At 43.9% G+C, this 18,044-nt stretch overlaps 1 protein-coding gene across 1 annotated transcript in view; it reads left to right on the plus strand.

The window, feature by feature from the left end:
• Positions 1-18,044, plus strand: part of MAST1 (microtubule associated serine/threonine kinase 1) — an 83,915-nt gene that overhangs the window by 39,858 nt on the left and 26,013 nt on the right. The window contains exons 7-10 of the mRNA XM_058167979.1: positions 1,336-1,411; positions 1,855-2,064; positions 2,358-2,459; positions 16,889-17,021. Coding sequence (XP_058023962.1) covers positions 1,336-1,411; positions 1,855-2,064; positions 2,358-2,459; positions 16,889-17,021 — 521 coding nt within the window. The remainder of the gene's footprint in view (positions 1-1,335; positions 1,412-1,854; positions 2,065-2,357; positions 2,460-16,888; positions 17,022-18,044) is intronic.

Raw genomic sequence — 18,044 nt, forward strand, 5'->3', positions numbered from 1 at the left:
AGATGTCTACCCCAATTTTACAAATTGAAACAGTTAGAGGTGCTTCTTTGCTACCAGACCTAAAATCTATAGGACTGTTATGAAGTATAGGTATATATCTCTTAAGTAATTTAGGGTATTCCTCATCCCTAAATAGCATCATCCAAAGCAAGTATGATCTACTTTTGAAAGGGTAATATGATAGTTTTAAGGAATGGACTTAGTTTCCTAAAAGAGAAAATGGAATGGAATAGAACATGCCAAAATAATTACAAAATATCACTTATACCAGTAAATATGAAATATATTGCAGTTCACATTTTCAAAGAGACAGCCTTATGTACACTTATCAAAGTCCCGTTGGCTCGTACTCCTGAGAAAATCAGATTGCTGTTCTGATATGAGCCAAAAGGGAAGTGTGAAAGAAAAGTTAAATATTGAAAGGTTCCTGCAGTACAATTAGTGAAATACATCTATAATCAAAGGGCTCTCTTGCAGTTCCATTCTACCAGCCTTCCCAATTTACTCTCTTCCAGATTAGTGGTAGTGCAGTTTCCAGAATTCCATGCTGGCTGAGAATGCTGGTGGCAATATTTTTACAATACTTCCTATATTATTATGCACGACCTTAATCAAATGTTAAACTTTCAGAATAGAAGAGGAATCTCATTTTGTAGGTTTCACATTTTATTGCATTCGTACCTGCTGTAAATGGTAACCTGGACATAAGATGGGGCTTATCATTGCATGCTTTACCATCCCAGCTGACATTCCCTTATCCCAGCTTGTTACCTATTGTTGACCGTTGGTTTTGTGCCCTCTTTTGCTGGTGTATAATGATTATTGGTTGTGGAAGTGAGTGCACTAAGAGTAGAGTTATTTGATGTTGTGGGATCTACTTTGCTTTTTTTCTAGATTGAGCCAGTTGACTCCAGATGCAAAATACTGGTTCATTAGGGTGGATGTGCACTTAGGATAAGCACCCACTTAACCATAAAATTGTTTTCAGTGCTCACAACAATGTTGCACAAATAGTTTTCCTTAGATCATCCTTCCTTCCCATGCACACAGTTTCTTTTTTTCCAATCATCTAATGTCAGAAGGCAGCGTTTTCTTCTAGTACTATTATTAAATAGTTTAGAGTGAGAAACCTGTGGAAATGTATATAGGTATCTTTTAGTACATACCTAGTTGCTGTCTGCCAACATCTGCAATACAGTATATACCGCCTCACTGAATAAAGTAAAGTAAACACAGTATGAGATTTTCTAATAAAATTGAGAGAAATAGAAAGCGTAAAGAAATAGAAAAGACTATCACCAAGAACTGACTTGTGGTTTATTTATTTTTTTGCAGCCCGGGCCGGTCTCCATCCTCCTATGACAATGAGATAGTAATGATGAATCATGTTTATAAGGAGCGATTCCCCAAGGTAAGGGTTGAATAGGAAAGACAGCCGAATCATTGAAGCTCAATCTGTTTTGCACAGGAAAAAAAGCAGCGGCCAAGCTGGGGGCAGAAAGATTGGGTCTATTCCCACCTTCTTATTTTTGACATTTAAATGAATTTGAGAATGAACAGAATCACTTTAGATTGTCTCTTTTTCTCCTGAATATTTTTATTATTCTAACAAAAAAATTGAGAAAAGAAACAAAGTCAGAGGACAACAGGTTTATTGATTCTAGAATAGAGCCAACACTTTTTTAAGAAAACAGCTTTAATATCTTGAATAATTCCCTTTAAAAAGAGAGTAATAAAAGAATAGCTTTATGATCCAGATCTCTCTCTCTCTCTCTCTCTCTCTCTTTTCTGGGCTTAAAAAAAATGGGACTGTCCTTTTTTACCTTATGCAAGAATTGTTTCTTACCCCAATAGGCCACAGCGCAAATGGAAGAGAAGCTACAAGATTTCATTAAATCTTATGAACCAGACAGTGTGTTGCCTTTGGCTGATGGGGCGCTCAGTTTCATCCACCACCAAGTCATTGAACTGGCACGAGACTGTTTGGCCAAGTCCCAGGAGGGTCTCATCACTACTGTCTATTTCTATGAGTTGCAAGAGAACATGGAGAAGCTGTTGAAAGATGTGAGTGTCAGCAGCCTAGGAAATAAAATATCATAAATATGAATAAAACTTACAGACAGCTTGGTTCAAAAGGGGTCTGAAAAAGCAAGCTGGCTTGGAGTAGCCTTTATGAGGAAAAATAGATTTAAGTGATGGAAGTTGGAAAGGCTGCTTACATGATGTGCCTAGTCAGCCGGTGGAATTAGAGGCTCCAATAATGAGGTCGTGGCAAAGTAGCTTTGGTAAGTGCTGTGGTCTTACATAATGGCAGGCTAATTCCTCCACTAATGAGCCATCTCTTTTGTTGCTTGTAGGCTTATGAACGCTCTGAGAGTGAAGAGGTGACCTTTGTCACTCAACTGGTGAAGAAGTTACTCATTATCATCTCCCGTCCAGCTCGCCTACTAGAATGCCTGGTGAGGCATAGAAGGGTGGAGTGCATGCATATATGTGGGTATGCTTTGAATCGGCAGAAGGACCCAAAGTGTGTGCCCCTGTTGTCGATAAGATTTTTATATACGAACATATCATAAGCCTATCTTAGTGACTATAAAACATTCCACACAGAGAAGATCAGCATGTAATTAACAGGTATGGAAATGGCAGTATTGGAGTTGAGAAGAAGATTGTTATGATTTTGGTCTTCCTTTCCTCTTGTTTATATTTGTTTCATTGGTCCTTAAAATTTGCCTGTGATATTGTGGAGTCACAGTGACTCCACAGACCCCATTCTTAAACACGCAGACACAAAGATAGATAGATAGATAGATAGATAGATAGATAGATAGATAGATAGACAGACAGACAGACAGACAGACAGACAGACAGATAGACAGACAGATAGACAGACAGACAGACACATGTACACAAAACCGCTACCTTCCTGCAGCTATCGTTGCTGCACTGACTTCAGAAGAAAGGGGTGAGTGAAGAGTTCCCCTACCAACTGAGATGGTAAGACAGGGTAAGATAGCTCACTTGATTCAGCTGTCTTCCATCTCGTTCATGCATGCATATGAATTGTCATGGTCTTTATTTGGAGCAGATACAGATCAAAACAATGGTTCTGGGCAGAAGTGGTTTGTGGGAGATAAGAGCAAGAAAAAGCCAGGGCCTCAGCCCCAGCATGTATCCACATCAGCAGCAGCATTAGCAGCTCAGGGAAAGAACAAGCAGAAGGGAAAAGAAAACATTAGAAGCACTGGGTGAGGCCAGTGAGCTATTTTATTTATTTTATTTATTTATTAAATTTGTATACCGCCCTTCTCCCGAAGGACTCAGGGCAGTTCACAGCCAATAAAATACAAAAAATACATATAGCACAAGTTAAAAATAGTATAAAAAACTAATTCAATATATGGCCTAAAAATTGGAATAAGATTAAAAAAAACCATTTAAAAACCCCAATTAAAAACTACATTTAAGCTAGCCCTGCACGCTGAAACAAAAGCGTCTTCAGCTCGTGGCGAAAGGTCTGGAGGTTGGGGAGTTGATGAAGCCCCGGAGGCAGCTCATTCTAGAGGGCAGGAGCCCCCACAGAGAAGGCCCTCCCACTGGGGTCGCCAGCCGACATTGTTTGGCCGACGGTACCCGGAGGAGGCCCTCTCTGTGGGAGCGCACAGGTCGATGGGAGGCTACTGGTGGCAGTAGGCGGTCCCGTAAGTAACCCGGTCCTAAGCCATGGAGCGCTTTAAAGGTGGTAACCAGCACCTTGAATTGGACCCGGAAGACCACCGGAAGCCAGTGCAGACTGCACAGGAGAGGTGTCACATGGGAGCCACGAGGTGCTCCCTCTATCACCCGCGCAGCCGCATTCTGGACCAGTTGGAGCTTCCGGGTACCCTTCAAGAAGTCTAAAGGGGGTACTCTTTAGGAAGTCTTTACTACTGAGAACATTACCATGAAGAAGAGGTACACCAGCTACTACTTCAGCACCAGCTGAGGGGGAAATGAGAGGAAAAGGTGTGAGGAAGATGACAAAGTAGGTAAGCTGGCACGCAGGCCATGAGGAAAAGGAGGAAATGGGCAACATCGTTAGCTAATAATGTCATTGAATCCAAAGAATAATACACTTTCAAACATTGAAAACATATCTGAAAAATAAAACAAAAAACTGGGCTCCTGCAAAACTGAGCACATTTTTGAATACTTTCTTATGGATGTTATTGTCAGACAGGAAGGCATTCATTTCTCATTAAAAAGAAGAAAATGGAATGTGCAGAAAAGGATTTAAAATACAAGAACCAAATAACCAGGCAGGATGAACTTAATTTCGGTGATCGAGAAAGTTTTTTGTTAAGTCATTTTTCATTCCAATAAATCTGAGGACATGCTATTCCTCTTTGCTCCTAATGTGTACAGACATGACCCATGCTGGTAGAACTTAAAGGCTAGCAAATTAGAAGCAGGGAAAAGCTGCTCTCAGAAATTATTTCAAGATATTCGTATTTATAAAAAGTGATTGTCAAGATATTCATATTTATCAAAAAGGATTGTCAATAGTGTTGGTGATAGTTGTTGAAAGTCAGTATTGCCCTCAATAAAAAGACTGATGAATAAACAGCTTATTTTAAAGAAGTGGTTTTGCTGTTTGCCTAAATGGGATTTTCAGCAGAGCTCTATGTGGATAGTACACCATGCTATTCAATGATGGGTTTTGGGGACTTAATTTTTGTTGAAACTTTGGATTTTTGCCTAAGCACCAAAACTATGATCACAAGGCCTCTTGTAGGAAGTGAGATCCTCTTTCAGCTGGAATTAAGCTTCTTCTAGTTCAGTTCCAAAGCAGAGCACCATGTTGTTGCTTCACATATTCCTTTAAGTCTGGTATTGAAAACCAGTCCTGAGCTGAGCATGAGTAAGCTTCCACCTGGCTCAAGAATTCCTTTTATCTCCCCATCTGGGCTCTAGCCTTTATCATTGGAGGGCTCAGATCATCAACCCAGCTTGTATCTGCTTATGCTACTTTTGAAGGTTCCTGTGTGTTACCTTGACAACACAGCAGCCAATCACAGAACACTTTTTCTCAACCAGCCAGTTGCTGCACTGCATTGGCTAGGCTGGCGCTGTTGTCCTGCTCAGAAACATGGGAGCATCAGGAGGAGGAGGATGGCGGACAGGGGCTCCTGTTTATGCCTCCCTTTTCTCCAACCTGGAATTGAGACAAACAAAGCTTGTGTTTCAAACATGGGTTTCAGAAGAGTTTTCTTTTAAACAAAATTAAAATGCTTCGCTGTGTTTATTTAGCTTCTCAGCTTTCCCCTCCCCCCCACTTTTCATCCAGGTCAGATTATAAACAGAACTGTAAAAAGATTTCTTAATTCTGCATAACAGTCTTCCCCAATGTAATCCCTACTAGACCCATTAGTTAAAAATCCAGTCAGACACAGCATGATGGCAGGATATGATGGGAGTTGTAGTTCAGTTCAACTCCCAGGGCCAGGCTAAGTAAGACTAATATAAAGTGCCACATGATAGGATAGACCATTTTAACCATATATTCAGTGTAAGGGATTAAGTATCAGCTGATTAGGGAAGGGAGTCAGTATCTTGTATCCATCAATGCAAATGTTTCTGGAAATCCAACAGGCAAGGCCTTCTCCCACTGTTTCTTTTCAGCAGCCAGCATTTTGAGGAATAGTCCCTCAAAAACATGGAGACTCCATTTAGCAACTTTGCAGTCTTTCTCCACTTCTGTTGACTTGAGGTCACAGTCTTGCTACAAATCCTTGTAATTTATCTACTGTGATTCAGCTCTACAGATGTTTCAATGGTTGAAATCAAATTCTCAGTAACAACAACTTTTTATTAACATTAAATTTCACTGATGGCTGTTAACATAAAAAGTTCCTAATGATCAACAGTGGTTGATCATTATGCTACACACTGGCATCTCAGCTGGAATACTCTTGGTGTAAAAGAATAGAGTCAGGGGATCCTTTAGCATTCAGCTGTCATGTTTGCCATACATTATCTACAGTACTGAAGGCAGTAACCAGTCGCTTGGTTGTGTGGCGTCTAATTGTTCAGATTCTATATAAATGTAGTGTTTTCTCAAAATTCATAACACAGCATCAGCCAATTTCTGTGACCTGCAAAGCCCCATGTTTTCCTAGATCTTAGTTTCCGAACAAGTATACTGCCAATTCCCTTGCTTCATATAGATAATATGAGGTTGAGAGGTAGGACAGTAGGAAATGCAGAGCATGGAAACAGACAAGATATTTATGAAAATGCAGTGCCCCTGCCATCAACAGCCAAATGGAATAAGTAACCTGATAAATAAAAAAACAGGAAAAAACCCTTAAGTTTTAAACTCATGCATATGTAAACACACATACACAGACAGACAGAACTGTATACTCTATTGATGCTGTTCTTTATCATAATTAGGGCTGCTTAATATTTGAATAAAATTACTTAGTTATCCAAGCCTCTTCCTTGATTTGTCTGTTAAGTATGTTGGTGTGCATTTGCATTCCTGGATTTGTATTTATAGTCAGGTTCAAGGAATAGCCTTGAGAAATGTCATATTTGCCTACTAAGGATTTCAGGACGTAGCAACTCTAGCAACTCTTCCTCTTGATTCTCGCTATTTTTCTTCCCTATGAAGGCTTCTGTTTAGATTTTACTATGAAATTTCCCATCCTAATTCACTCCGTCGACTCCGACAAGACCTGTGTTTAACACAGGTCTGTGTTTAACACAGAATCATCTATTGCAATGTCCTTCCTGTTAAAGACTACTTCAGCTTCAATCGCAATAATACAAGAGCAAACAATAGATTCAAACTTAATGTTAACCGCTTCAATCTTGATTGCAGAAAATATGACTTCTGTAACAGAGTCGTTAACGCTTGGAATTCACTACCTGACTCTGTGGTCTCTTCTCAAAATCCCACAAGCTTCAACCAAAAACTGTCTACTATTGATCTTACCCCAGTCCTAAGAGGACTATAAGGAGTGTGCATAAGAGCACAAAAGTGCCTACCGTTCCTGTCCTATTGTTCCCTTTCTTTATATCAAATTAATTCAGTTATTGCATTCTTTTGCTTATATATATGTTTTTTTTTGCTTCTATATATGTTGTTGTTTTATGTCAATATTTGTGTATACTGTTGTGACTAAATAAAATTAAAAAAAAATAATTCATAAGCACTTCAGATAACCACCTCCATAAGTAATTATCAATGTTTTCGCATTCCCATTTTCTTTTTTTTTTTTTTATTCAAAAAGTTTTACAGAAAATTTTTTTCCCCCTTTCCCCCCCTCCACTCCCCCCTCCCTTCACAACCCCCCTCCCCCCCCCCCGACTTCCCGGAACGAGCACAAGGTATAGTTAAAAATAAAACAAACATATGCTAAAAAATTTTCGTCCCAACTTAATTATACCCCTACAATCATCAATTCCTAACTTCCCCCGAAAACAATCAAAAATAATACATCACAATCATTCAAAAAGAGTCTGATAACTCTTAGTCTGATATCTACTTTGAATATAGTCAATCCATTTTTTCCATTCCTTTAAGTATCTTTCTCGCGTATTGTCTTCCAAAAAGGCTGATATCTTTGCCATCTCAGCCAAATTGGCAACTTTCAATATCCATTCTTCTATTGTAGGTACTTCTTTTTTCTTCCAGTATTGTCGTATTAGTAATCTTGCTGCTGTTATTAGATTTAAAATCAATTTAGTCTCAATTACTGTACAGCCCGTAATAATTCCCAACAGAAAAAATTGCGGCAGAAACTTTATCTTCTTTTTCAAAACATTTTGTAAAATCCACCAAATTTTTATCCAAAAGGCTTTTATATCCTTACAAGTCCACCAAATGTGAAAATATGTAGCACAATTATCATCACAATTACATCTCCAACATTTTGCTTGCATATCTGGATACATACACGATAATTTTTTAGAATCTAAATGCCATCTATAAAACATTTTATAAAAGTTTTCCCTCAGATTCTGTGCCTGCGTGAATTTAACATTTCAACCCAATTTTTTTCCCAAGTTTCCAATAATATTGGCTCCTGAAAATTTTGTGCCCACTTTATCATACAATCCTTTACCAAGTCCCTTTCAGAATCTATTTCAAGTAACACATTATACAATCTCTTTATATGCTCCTGAGACTGATTTCTAATTTGCTTTACCAAATTTCCCTCGTTCTGCTCTATACCAATTTTCTGATCTTCCTTCCATCTAGCACGTAGTTGCTCATATTGAAACCAAGTATAATTTTTCCCTTCTTCTTTTAGTATGTGCAGAGATTTTAATTGCAAATTACCGTATATACTCGAGTATAAGCCGAGTTTTTCAGCACGTTTTTTGTGCTGAAAAACGTCCCCTCGGCTTATACTCGAGTCTACGTCTTCGGGAACCCCGCACAGGAGGGGGTCCCGACCGGACCCCCATGGGAGGGACGGGGAGCGGGCCCGCCGAGGTCTCGCGGGATTTGTCGCCCCCAGGCCGGCCCCCATTCCCGTGTCTGGTGGGCGGACGGCGCAAACTTGGCGGACTGTGCATTGGCGCGGGGAAGCCCTGGTGGTGCAGTGAGAGGGCTGGGCAGGGCCGCCAGCCTTCTCGGCTGAGGAGGAGGTTTCCCGACCGCGCGAGCTTCGCCGCGAGAGCCACCCAAAGGCCAGAAGAAAAGGTCATTCCATCGGAGTAATGGAGCGGCTCCTTCCTCTCCGCCTTACCCATGCTGTGCGAGCCCGGCTGGGCTGCAACCCCGCCGCCGCCGCCCTTCCTCAGCCTCCGGGCTCGCGCTCTAGCAGCCGTCAAGCTCAGGCCGGACTCGGCAGCTCCCCATCAGCACTGCACGGCGCGATTCGGGCAGGAGGAGTCGGGCTCGCTCTGTGGCGGTGGCGCCTCCGCCGCCGCCGCCGCCGCCGCCACGGCCACGGAGCGAGCCCGACTCCTCCTGCCCGAATCGCGCCGTGCGAGTGCTGATGGGGAGCTGCCGAGTCCGGCCTGAGCTTGGCGGCTGCTAGAGCGCGAGCCCCGGGAGGCTGAGGAAGGAGCGGCGGCGGCGGGGTTGCAGCCCAGCCGGGCTCGCACAGCATGGGTAAGGCAGCTCCCCATCAGCACTCGCACGCGCGATTCGGGCAGGAGGAGTCGGGCTCGCTCTGTGGCGGTGGCGCCTCCGCCGCCTCCTCCGCGCCGCCGCCGCCACGCCACGGAGCGAGCCCGACCTCCTGCCCGAATCGCGCCGTGCGAGTGCTGATGGGGAGCTGCCGAGTCCGCCTGAGCTTGGCGGCTGCTAGAGCGCGAGCCCGGAGGCTGAGGAAGGAGCGGCGGCGGCGGGTTGCAGCCCAGCCGGGCTCGCACAGCATGGGTAAGGCAGCTCCCCATCAGCACTCGCACGCGCGATTCGGGCAGGAGGAGTCGGGCTCGCTCTGTGGCGGTGGCGCCCGCCGCCTCCTCCGCCGCCGCCGCCGCCACGGCCACGGAGCGAGACCGACCTCCTGCCCGAATCGCGCCGTGCGAGTGCTGATGGGGAGCTGCGAGTCCGCCTGAGCTTGGCGGCTGCTAGAGCGTGAGCCCGGGAGGCTGAGGAAGGAGCGGCGGCGGCAGGGTTGCAGCCCAGCCGGGCTCGCACAGCATGGGTAAGGCGGAGAGGAAGGAGCCTTCGCCCATTACTCCGATGGAATGACCTTTTCTTCTGGCCTTTGGGGTGGCTCTCGCGACGGCGAGTTCGCGCGGTCGGGGGAACCCTCCCTCCCTCAGCCGAGAAGGACTGCACCGCCAGGGCTTCCCCGCGCCAATGCATAGCCTGGCGGGAGTTACTGCAGCTCACCGGCTCCCGCCCCAACTGGTGGTGTGGGGGCAGCCGCTCCGCTTTCTAGCAAAAAGGTCGCTCGCCCAAAACTCCTCGCCTTCTCCTGGGAAGGGCTGGATGGCTAGCCGGGAAGGGTTGAATAAGCAAGCCAACCTCCTCCCTCCTCCTCCTCTCCCCATAGCGAAAGAGCGTTTTCCCGTTGGAAGAGAGAGAGAGAGAGAAAGGAGGCCGTTCCTCCTTCTTTCATTCTTTCTTCTCCTCCGTGCTTCAGAAGCTGGGCGTGTGTGCGCGCCTGTGTGCTCTAGTCCTGTGTGCTCTAGTCTCTTCAGCGCTGGAAGAGAGAGAGAGAGAGAAAGGAGGGCCGTTCCTCCCTTCTTTCATTCTTTCTTCTCCTCCGTGCTTCACCGTGCTGGGCGACCTGGAGCAGCTGCTCTTCAGCCAGATGCTCGGTGAGTCAGCCCGTCCCTTCCTTCCGTGGGGTCTGCCTTGCTGGTGAAGGTTATTGGGGCTTTTGAGCAAGGGAGGAGGAGCGAGCACCGCCTTCGCTGGCATTCCGGGATTTCCCTTTGTTTAGAGCTGGGAATCCTCCTTCCCCTTTGCACTCCTCCTCCCTCCTCTCTCTCTCTCTCTCTCACACACACACACACACACACAGACTTCTAAAGTCGATTGGCACAATGCTAAGCAAACACAGCAGTGGGTCAAGGGTGAAGGCTAGGAACCTGGCAGGTGAAAGGTTGAGCGACATGAAGGCAAAGACCACAATTGTTTTAAGAAAGAAGCTTTAGCAGGAGGGGGATGGAGGGTGTTTTAAGTTTTGGCAAACAGCCAGGCCAACTGTATTGGAGAAGGTCACACAACTGGCCTTAACATTTTAGCTGCTGTCTTTTTCCTCACACTTGGGTTTAATGATATTAGAGATCCTTATTGCCCTGCCAAAAAAAAAAAAAAAAGAGCCACCCCAACGTCTATGAAAATTAACCTTCTCTGCCAAGAGACACTGTGCAGGGTATTTTCACTATTGGTGTGCATACAGGCTTAGATTTGTGCTGGGTTCTTAGTGCTTAGAGCACTGACCTTCAGAGGCACCCTGGTCCCTTGGAAGCTAAAGGAGGACTCATTTTCATGCTTGCAGTTGTATTGTCAATTTCTGTGAGACAATGTTGTTGAAGTAACTCACTCACTCATTCATTCATTCATTCATTCCTTGTGTGTCCAATCACACTTAGCCAATAAAAATTCTATTCTATTCTATTCATTCATTCATTCATTTTATTTTGTCAAATACATATTAAATAATTATATAAATATAAGCATGAATTGAATACATAAAAGGAATACAACTAAAGGGAACATTAGGACAGGGACGGTAGGCACGTTGGTGCTCTTATGCACGCCCCTTACAGACCTCTTAGGAATGGGGTGAGGTCAATACTAGATAGTCTTTGGTTAAGGCTTTGGGGATTTTGGGAAGAGACCAGAGTCAGGTAGCACATTCAGGCATTAACAACTCTGTTACTGAAGTCACATTTTCTGCAATCTAGATTGGAGGTTCACTTTAAGTTTGAATCTATTGTGTTCTCGTGTATTGTTGTGGTTGAAGCTGAAGTAGTCATTGATAGGAAGTACATTGTAGCAGATAATTTTATGAGCTATGCTCAGGTCATACCAAAGGCGTAGTTCTAAATTTTCTAGAGCTGGGAATCCTCCTTCCCCTTTGCACTCCTCCTCCTCCTCTCTCTCTCTCTCTCTCTCACACACACACACACACACACACAGACTTCTAAAGTCGATTGGCACAATGCTAAGCAAACACAGCAGTGGGTCAAGGGTGAAGGCTAGGAACCTGGCAGGTGAAAGGTTGAGCGACATGAAGGCAAAGACCACAATTGTTTTAAGAAAGAAGCTTTAGCAGGAGGGGGATGGGAGGGTGTTTTAAGTTTTGGCAAACAGCCAGGCCAACTGTATTGGAGAAGGTCACACAACTGGCCTTAACATTTTAGCTGCTGTCTTTTTCCTCACACTTGGGTTTAATGATATTAGAGATCCTTATTGCCCTGCCAAAAAAAAAAAAAAGAGCCACCCCAACGTCTATGAAAATTAACCTTCTCTGCCAAGAGACACTGTGCAGGGTATTTTCACTATTGGTGTGCATACAGGCTTAGATTTGTGCTGGGTTCTTAGTGCTTAGAGCACTGACCTTCAGAGGCACCCTGGTCCCTTGGAAGCTAAAGGAGGACTCATTTTCATGCTTGCAGTTGTATTGTCAATTTCTGTGAGACAATGTTGTTGAAGTAACTCACTCACTCATTCATTCATTCATTCATTCCTTGTGTGTCCAATCACACTTAGCCAATAAAAATTCTATTCTATTCTATTCTATTCATTCATTCATTCATTTTATTTTGTCAAATACATATTAAATAATTATATAAATATAAGCATGAATTGAATACATAAAAGGAATACAACTAAAGGGAACATTAGGACAGGGACGGTAGGCACGTTGGTGCTCTTATGCACGCCCCTTACAGACCTCTTAGGAATGGGGTGAGGTCAATACTAGATAGTCTTTGGTTAAGGCTTTGGGGATTTTGGGAAGAGACCAGAGTCAGGTAGCACATTCCAGGCATTAACAACTCTGTTACTGAAGTCACATTTTCTGCAATCTAGATTGGAGAGGTTCACTTTTAAGTTTGAATCTATTGTGTTCTCGTGTATTGTTGTGGTTGAAGCTGAAGTAGTCATTGATAGGAAGTACATTGTAGCAGATAATTTTATGAGCTATGCTCAGGTCATACCAAAGGCGGCGTAGTTCTAAATTTTCTAAAGCTGGGAATCCTCCTTCCCCCTTTTGCACTTTTATTGTTTTTCGTTCAAATAAATATTCATGTTATTTTACTTGGCTCTATCTTTATTTTTTACATTGACCAGTAGCTGCCTCATTTCCCACCCTCGGCTTATACTCGAGTCAATAGTTTTTCCCAGTTTTTGTGGTAAAATTAGGTGCCTCGGCTTATATTCGGATCGGCTTATACTCGAGTATATACGGTACCTCTTTCAGTATACAAAAGGTCTTTATATGTAATCATTTCCTGATTCTGTTCTATATTTATATTCTCTATTGTATGTCTAGGACTTGCCCATATAGGAACCTTATAATTTAGTTTATAAGAGTATTTTTTCCAAACACGCAGAAGAGCAGTCCTTAACACATGATTTTTAAAGGCCTTATCCACTTTTTTGTCATAAATTAAATATGCATGCCATCCATACAGCAAGTCATAACCTTCTATATTCAAAATTCTTTTCTCTGTTAAATTAAACCAATCACTTATTGCAGAGAGAGCAGCTGCTTCATAGTATAATTTAAAATTGGGCATTTTTAAACCTCCCCTTTCCCAAGAATCTTGAATTATTTTCATTTTAACCCCAGCTTTTTTACCTTCCCATATAAATTTGTTAATTCCCTTCTGCCATTCCTCAAGATTCTTATCTTTCTTAATTATTGGTATCATCTGAAAGAGGAATAAAAATCTAGGTAAAACATTCATTTTAATAGCAGCTATTCTCCCCAGCAAAGATAATTGCAATTTTTTCCAAACAATCAACTCCTTCTGAACTTTTTGCCATAAAACCTCATAATTATTCTTATACAATTTCACATTTGACGATGTAATATAGACCCCTAAGTATTTAACCTTCTTTACAATTTCAAATCCTGTTATTTCCTCTAGTTTTTCTTTCTGTTGTTTGGTCATATTTTTTATTATCACTTTTGTCTTTTTCTGATTTACCTTAAACCCTGAAACCTTCCCATATTGATCAATTATTTCCAACAATAATTTACTAGAGTTTATAGGGTTTGTTAAAGTAATCACCAGGTCATCTGCAAAAGCTCTCATATTCATGTTGTCTAACTTTAATTCCCTCTATCTCCTTTACTTCTCGTATTTTATCCAATAATAATAATAATAATAATAATATTTTAATTTGTATACCGCCCTTCTCCCGAAGGACTCAGGGCGGTGAACAGGCAGATAAAATATAAATACACACAATAATTTAAAAACAACCCTTAAAAAACTAATTTAAATGCCCAAAACGTTAAAAAACATACTCCCCTGTAAAATAACACAATTTTAAAAACCCATCCAATAAAAATAAAAATCAGGCTAGTCCAGCCATATGAAATAAATAAGTTTTAAGTTCGCGGCGAAAGGTCCTAAGGTCAGGTAATTGCCGAAGTCCGAGGGGAAGTTCGTTCCACAGGGTCGGAGCTCCCACACAGAAGGCCCTCCCCCTGGGGGCCGCCAGTCGATACTGTTTGGCTGACGGCACCCTGAGGAGTCCCTCTCTGTGGGAGCGTACCGGACGATGGGAGATAGAAGCCGGCAGTAGGCGGTCCCGTAGATAGCCCGGTCCTAAGCCATGGAGCGCTTTAAAGGTGGTAACCAATACCTTGAAGCGCACCCGGAAAACAACAGGTAGCCAGTGCAATCTGCGCAGGATAGGTGTTATGTGGGAGCTCCGAGACGCTCCCTCAATAACCCGCGCAGCCGCGTTCTGAACTAGCTGAAGTCTCCGGGTGCTCTTCAAGGGGAGCCCCATGTAGAGAGCATTGCAGTAGTCCAGGCGAGAGGTAACAAGGGCATGAGTGACTGTGCATAAGGCATCCCGGTCCAGGAAGGGACGCAACTGGCGGATCAGGCGAACCTGATAAAATGCTCTCCTGGAGACGGTCGCCAAATGGTCTTCAAAGGACAACCGGCCATCCAGGAGCATGCCCAAGTTGCGTACCTTCTCCATCGGGGCCAATGATTCACCCCCGACAGACAGCCGCATCTGCAGCTGACTGTACCGAGGTGCCGGCATCCACAGCCACTCCGTCTTGGAGGGATTAAGTTTGAGCCTGTTCCTCCCCATCCAGACCCGTACGGCTTCCAGACACCGGGACAACACTTCGACAGCTTCACTGGGGTGGCCCGGGGTGGAAAAGTACAGCTGGGTGTCATCAGCGTACAGTTGGTATCTCACCCCAAAGCCACTGATGATCTCACCCAGCGGCTTCATATAGATGTTGAACAGGAGGGGTGAGAGAATCGACCCCTGCGGCACCCCACACATGAGGCACCTTGGAGTCGATCTCTGCCCCCCTGTCAACACCGTCTGCGTCCGATCAGAGAGGTAGGAGGAGAACCACCGATAAACGGTGCCTCCCACTCCCAACCCCTCCAACCGGCGCAGCAGGATACCATGGTCGATGGTATCAAAAGCCGCTGAGAGGTCTAATAGGACCAGGGCAGAGGAGTAACCCCTATCCTGGCCCACCAGAGACCATCCACCAGCGGGACCAAAGCTGTCTCCGTACTGTATCCGGGCCGGAAGCCGGACTGGAACGGGTCTAGATAGACAGCTTCATCCAGGTACTGGGGTAGCTGACATGCCACCACACTCTCTACAACCTTCGCCGTAAAGCGAAGATTGGAGACTGGCCGGTAGTTCCTAAAACAGCTGGGTCCAGGAAGGCTTCTTGAGGAGGGTCTCACCACAGCCTCTTTCAAGGCCGGGAAAGACCCCTCCCGCAGAGAAGCATTTGTAATCCCTGAGCCAGCCTCGTGTCACCTCCTGAGTAGCCAGTACTAACCAGGAGGCACGGATCCAGTAAACATGTGGTGGCGTTCAGCCTGCCCAGCAACCTGTCCATGTCCTCGGGAGTCACAGGATCAAAGTCATCCCAAACCACCTCAACAAGACGGGCCTCGGAACCCTCGCCTGGATCTACCCAATTTTGATCCAATCCGTCCCGAAGCTGAACGATTTTGTCGATAGATAACGTTAAACTCCTCGGCACGCCTTGTGGGGTCCTCCGCCCCTCCTGTTGGAGGAGCGAGCGGGTCACCAAACAGGGCGGCCGGGCGGTTATCTGCCGACGCAATGAGGGAGGAACGAGGAACGCCGCAGCCCTCATTGCCACTAGGTAGGTCCTACTATAGGACCTAACTAGTGTCCGGTCAGCCTCAGAGCGGCTGGATCTCCAGGCACTCTCTAGGCAGTCTTCTCCGGCACTTCATCTCCCTCAGCTCCTCGGAGAACCAAGGAGCTGGTTGAGACCGACGCCGGGTCAGAGGCCGCAAAGGCACGACACGGTCCAAAGCTCCAGCCGCGGCCCGTTCCCAGGCCGCAACTAGCTCTTCAGTCGAGTCGTGGAACAGGTGTTCGGGAAACGGCCCAAGCTCCGTCAGGAACCTCTCCGGGTCCATCAGGCGCCTGGGACGGAACCAACGCATTGGTTCCGTCTCCCTGCGATGGTGGGTAGCGGTCAGAAAGTCTAGACGAAGGAGAAAATGATCTGACCATGACAAAGGTTCCACAACTAAATCATTTAAAACCAGATCATTAAACCACTGGCCAGAGATAAAAATCAGGTCTAGGGTACCTCCCCCGACGTGGGTAGGGCCGTCAATTAACTGAATCAGGTCCATGGCCGTCATGGAAGCCATGAACTCCTGAGCTGTCGAGGATGCTACGCCGGCTGATGGCAAATTGAAATCCCCCATGACCAGCAGTCTGGGGGTCTCAACTGCCAATAATGGTTCTAGAGTTAAAATAAACAATAATGGTGATAAAGGACATCCCTGTCTTGTTCCTTTCGCAATCTTAAAAGGTTCTGTTAAGGTACCATTGATTATAATCTGTGCTGTTTGCTCTCCATAAATTGCCCTAATTATTCTTGTAAAACCATCTCCAAATTGCATCACATTCCTATTTTCATCTTGTTTTCTTTCCAGAAAAAAAAAATCCTTAAGGGGGAAAAAACTAGCTGCAAGGTACCTTCTTGTCTGGTAGAACTGAGACCCTCCATCTAAAAACACTGAGGGTAATGTTAGCCTGAGGAACAGCAGCTATTTCAATTTACAAATCCTTTGAGTTCTGTTACTCAGGTCCACATCCATTGTTTTTAGCATTACACCTCCCTAGCTGTCTCTTTTGTGGTTCCCTGAAATCAGTTCTTCTTTGCTAATCTCAGTCCTAATTCTGGCCTGCTCTGTGTTTTATCTCTAGGAGTTTAATCCTGAGGAGTTTTACCACTTGCTGGAAGCAGCTGAGGACCATGCCAAAGAGGGACATTTGGTGAAGACAGATATTCCTCGTTACATCATAAGCCAGTTGGGACTGACTCGAGACCCATTTCCAGGTAATACCACCAAAACTATCTGCAATCAAAGTGGCCTTGTCTCTGTATATGTGCCCAAGTCACAATATTTGTTATATGTCAAGTGACGATACTTGTGTGTCATTTCTTGCATGTATTAGCATGATCATCTCATAACTCCTTTGGATATGTGGCAATTTGTCATGCTGACTATTCAATTCAATATTACATGGATTCCACACAGCACAAATTGTCCATTTTTTTCAATATGATTCTTTATTCTTGGGCCATTTTTGTTCCTTGTGCATCTTTGAGGGAAATCTGACTACCTATTCTATTTAGGGTGTAGGAGATAAATAAATCAACACAGAATTTAGTTCCACAGAGTTGGAAAAAGAAATCAGCCAGGATAACCTACAGACATATTTTAAGTTCTGAACAAAGAAGTTAAATTTATTAAGGAGCTATTAAGAATTTGTTAACAAACTCCAGTAGAAACGAAAAGAAGGTAAATTGTCTAGTAGTAAATTTCTGGATTACCATCTTGTATTTGGTGATTTCTGGGATTCTTTTCAAGAGTGCTAGAATATATAGGCACTTTTTGGAGACTGGCAAGAGAAAAGCTGATAGGGAAGCCTTAATTATTAAGAAATCCCAAGCATGCACACTTCTTTTTTTTAAATTTAAAATTCATATGGGATAGTGTAAAAGGAAAATCAGTCTAATTGTAGAAGAAGCCCAGTTATGAAAGAGGATCGGAATCTTTCACATGGCAAAAAGATGCTGGATGAACAGCAAGTCTTCTCTCATCTTGACTTCAAACCTCAGTTTTCAGTGTTATGGCAAACCTTATCTTACAGCATCAACTGTTCCTCCAGTGCTTCTATATACACAGGGTGATTTAATGAAATTCAGAACCCCATTGTCTTTTTTCCCTCAATTGTAGCTAAATATATACAACATAACCATTAAAAATTGTATGGAGAGACTAACATAAAAATTTCTCAATTTCCCTCCTTTCAGACTTTTACTAAGCTGAATAACTTTGTTTTTGTTGTGTGTTGA

The sequence above is a fragment of the Ahaetulla prasina genome, chromosome 2 (assembly GCF_028640845.1).
Source record: "Ahaetulla prasina isolate Xishuangbanna chromosome 2, ASM2864084v1, whole genome shotgun sequence".
NCBI classification, from domain to species: domain Eukaryota; kingdom Metazoa; phylum Chordata; class Lepidosauria; order Squamata; family Colubridae; genus Ahaetulla; species Ahaetulla prasina.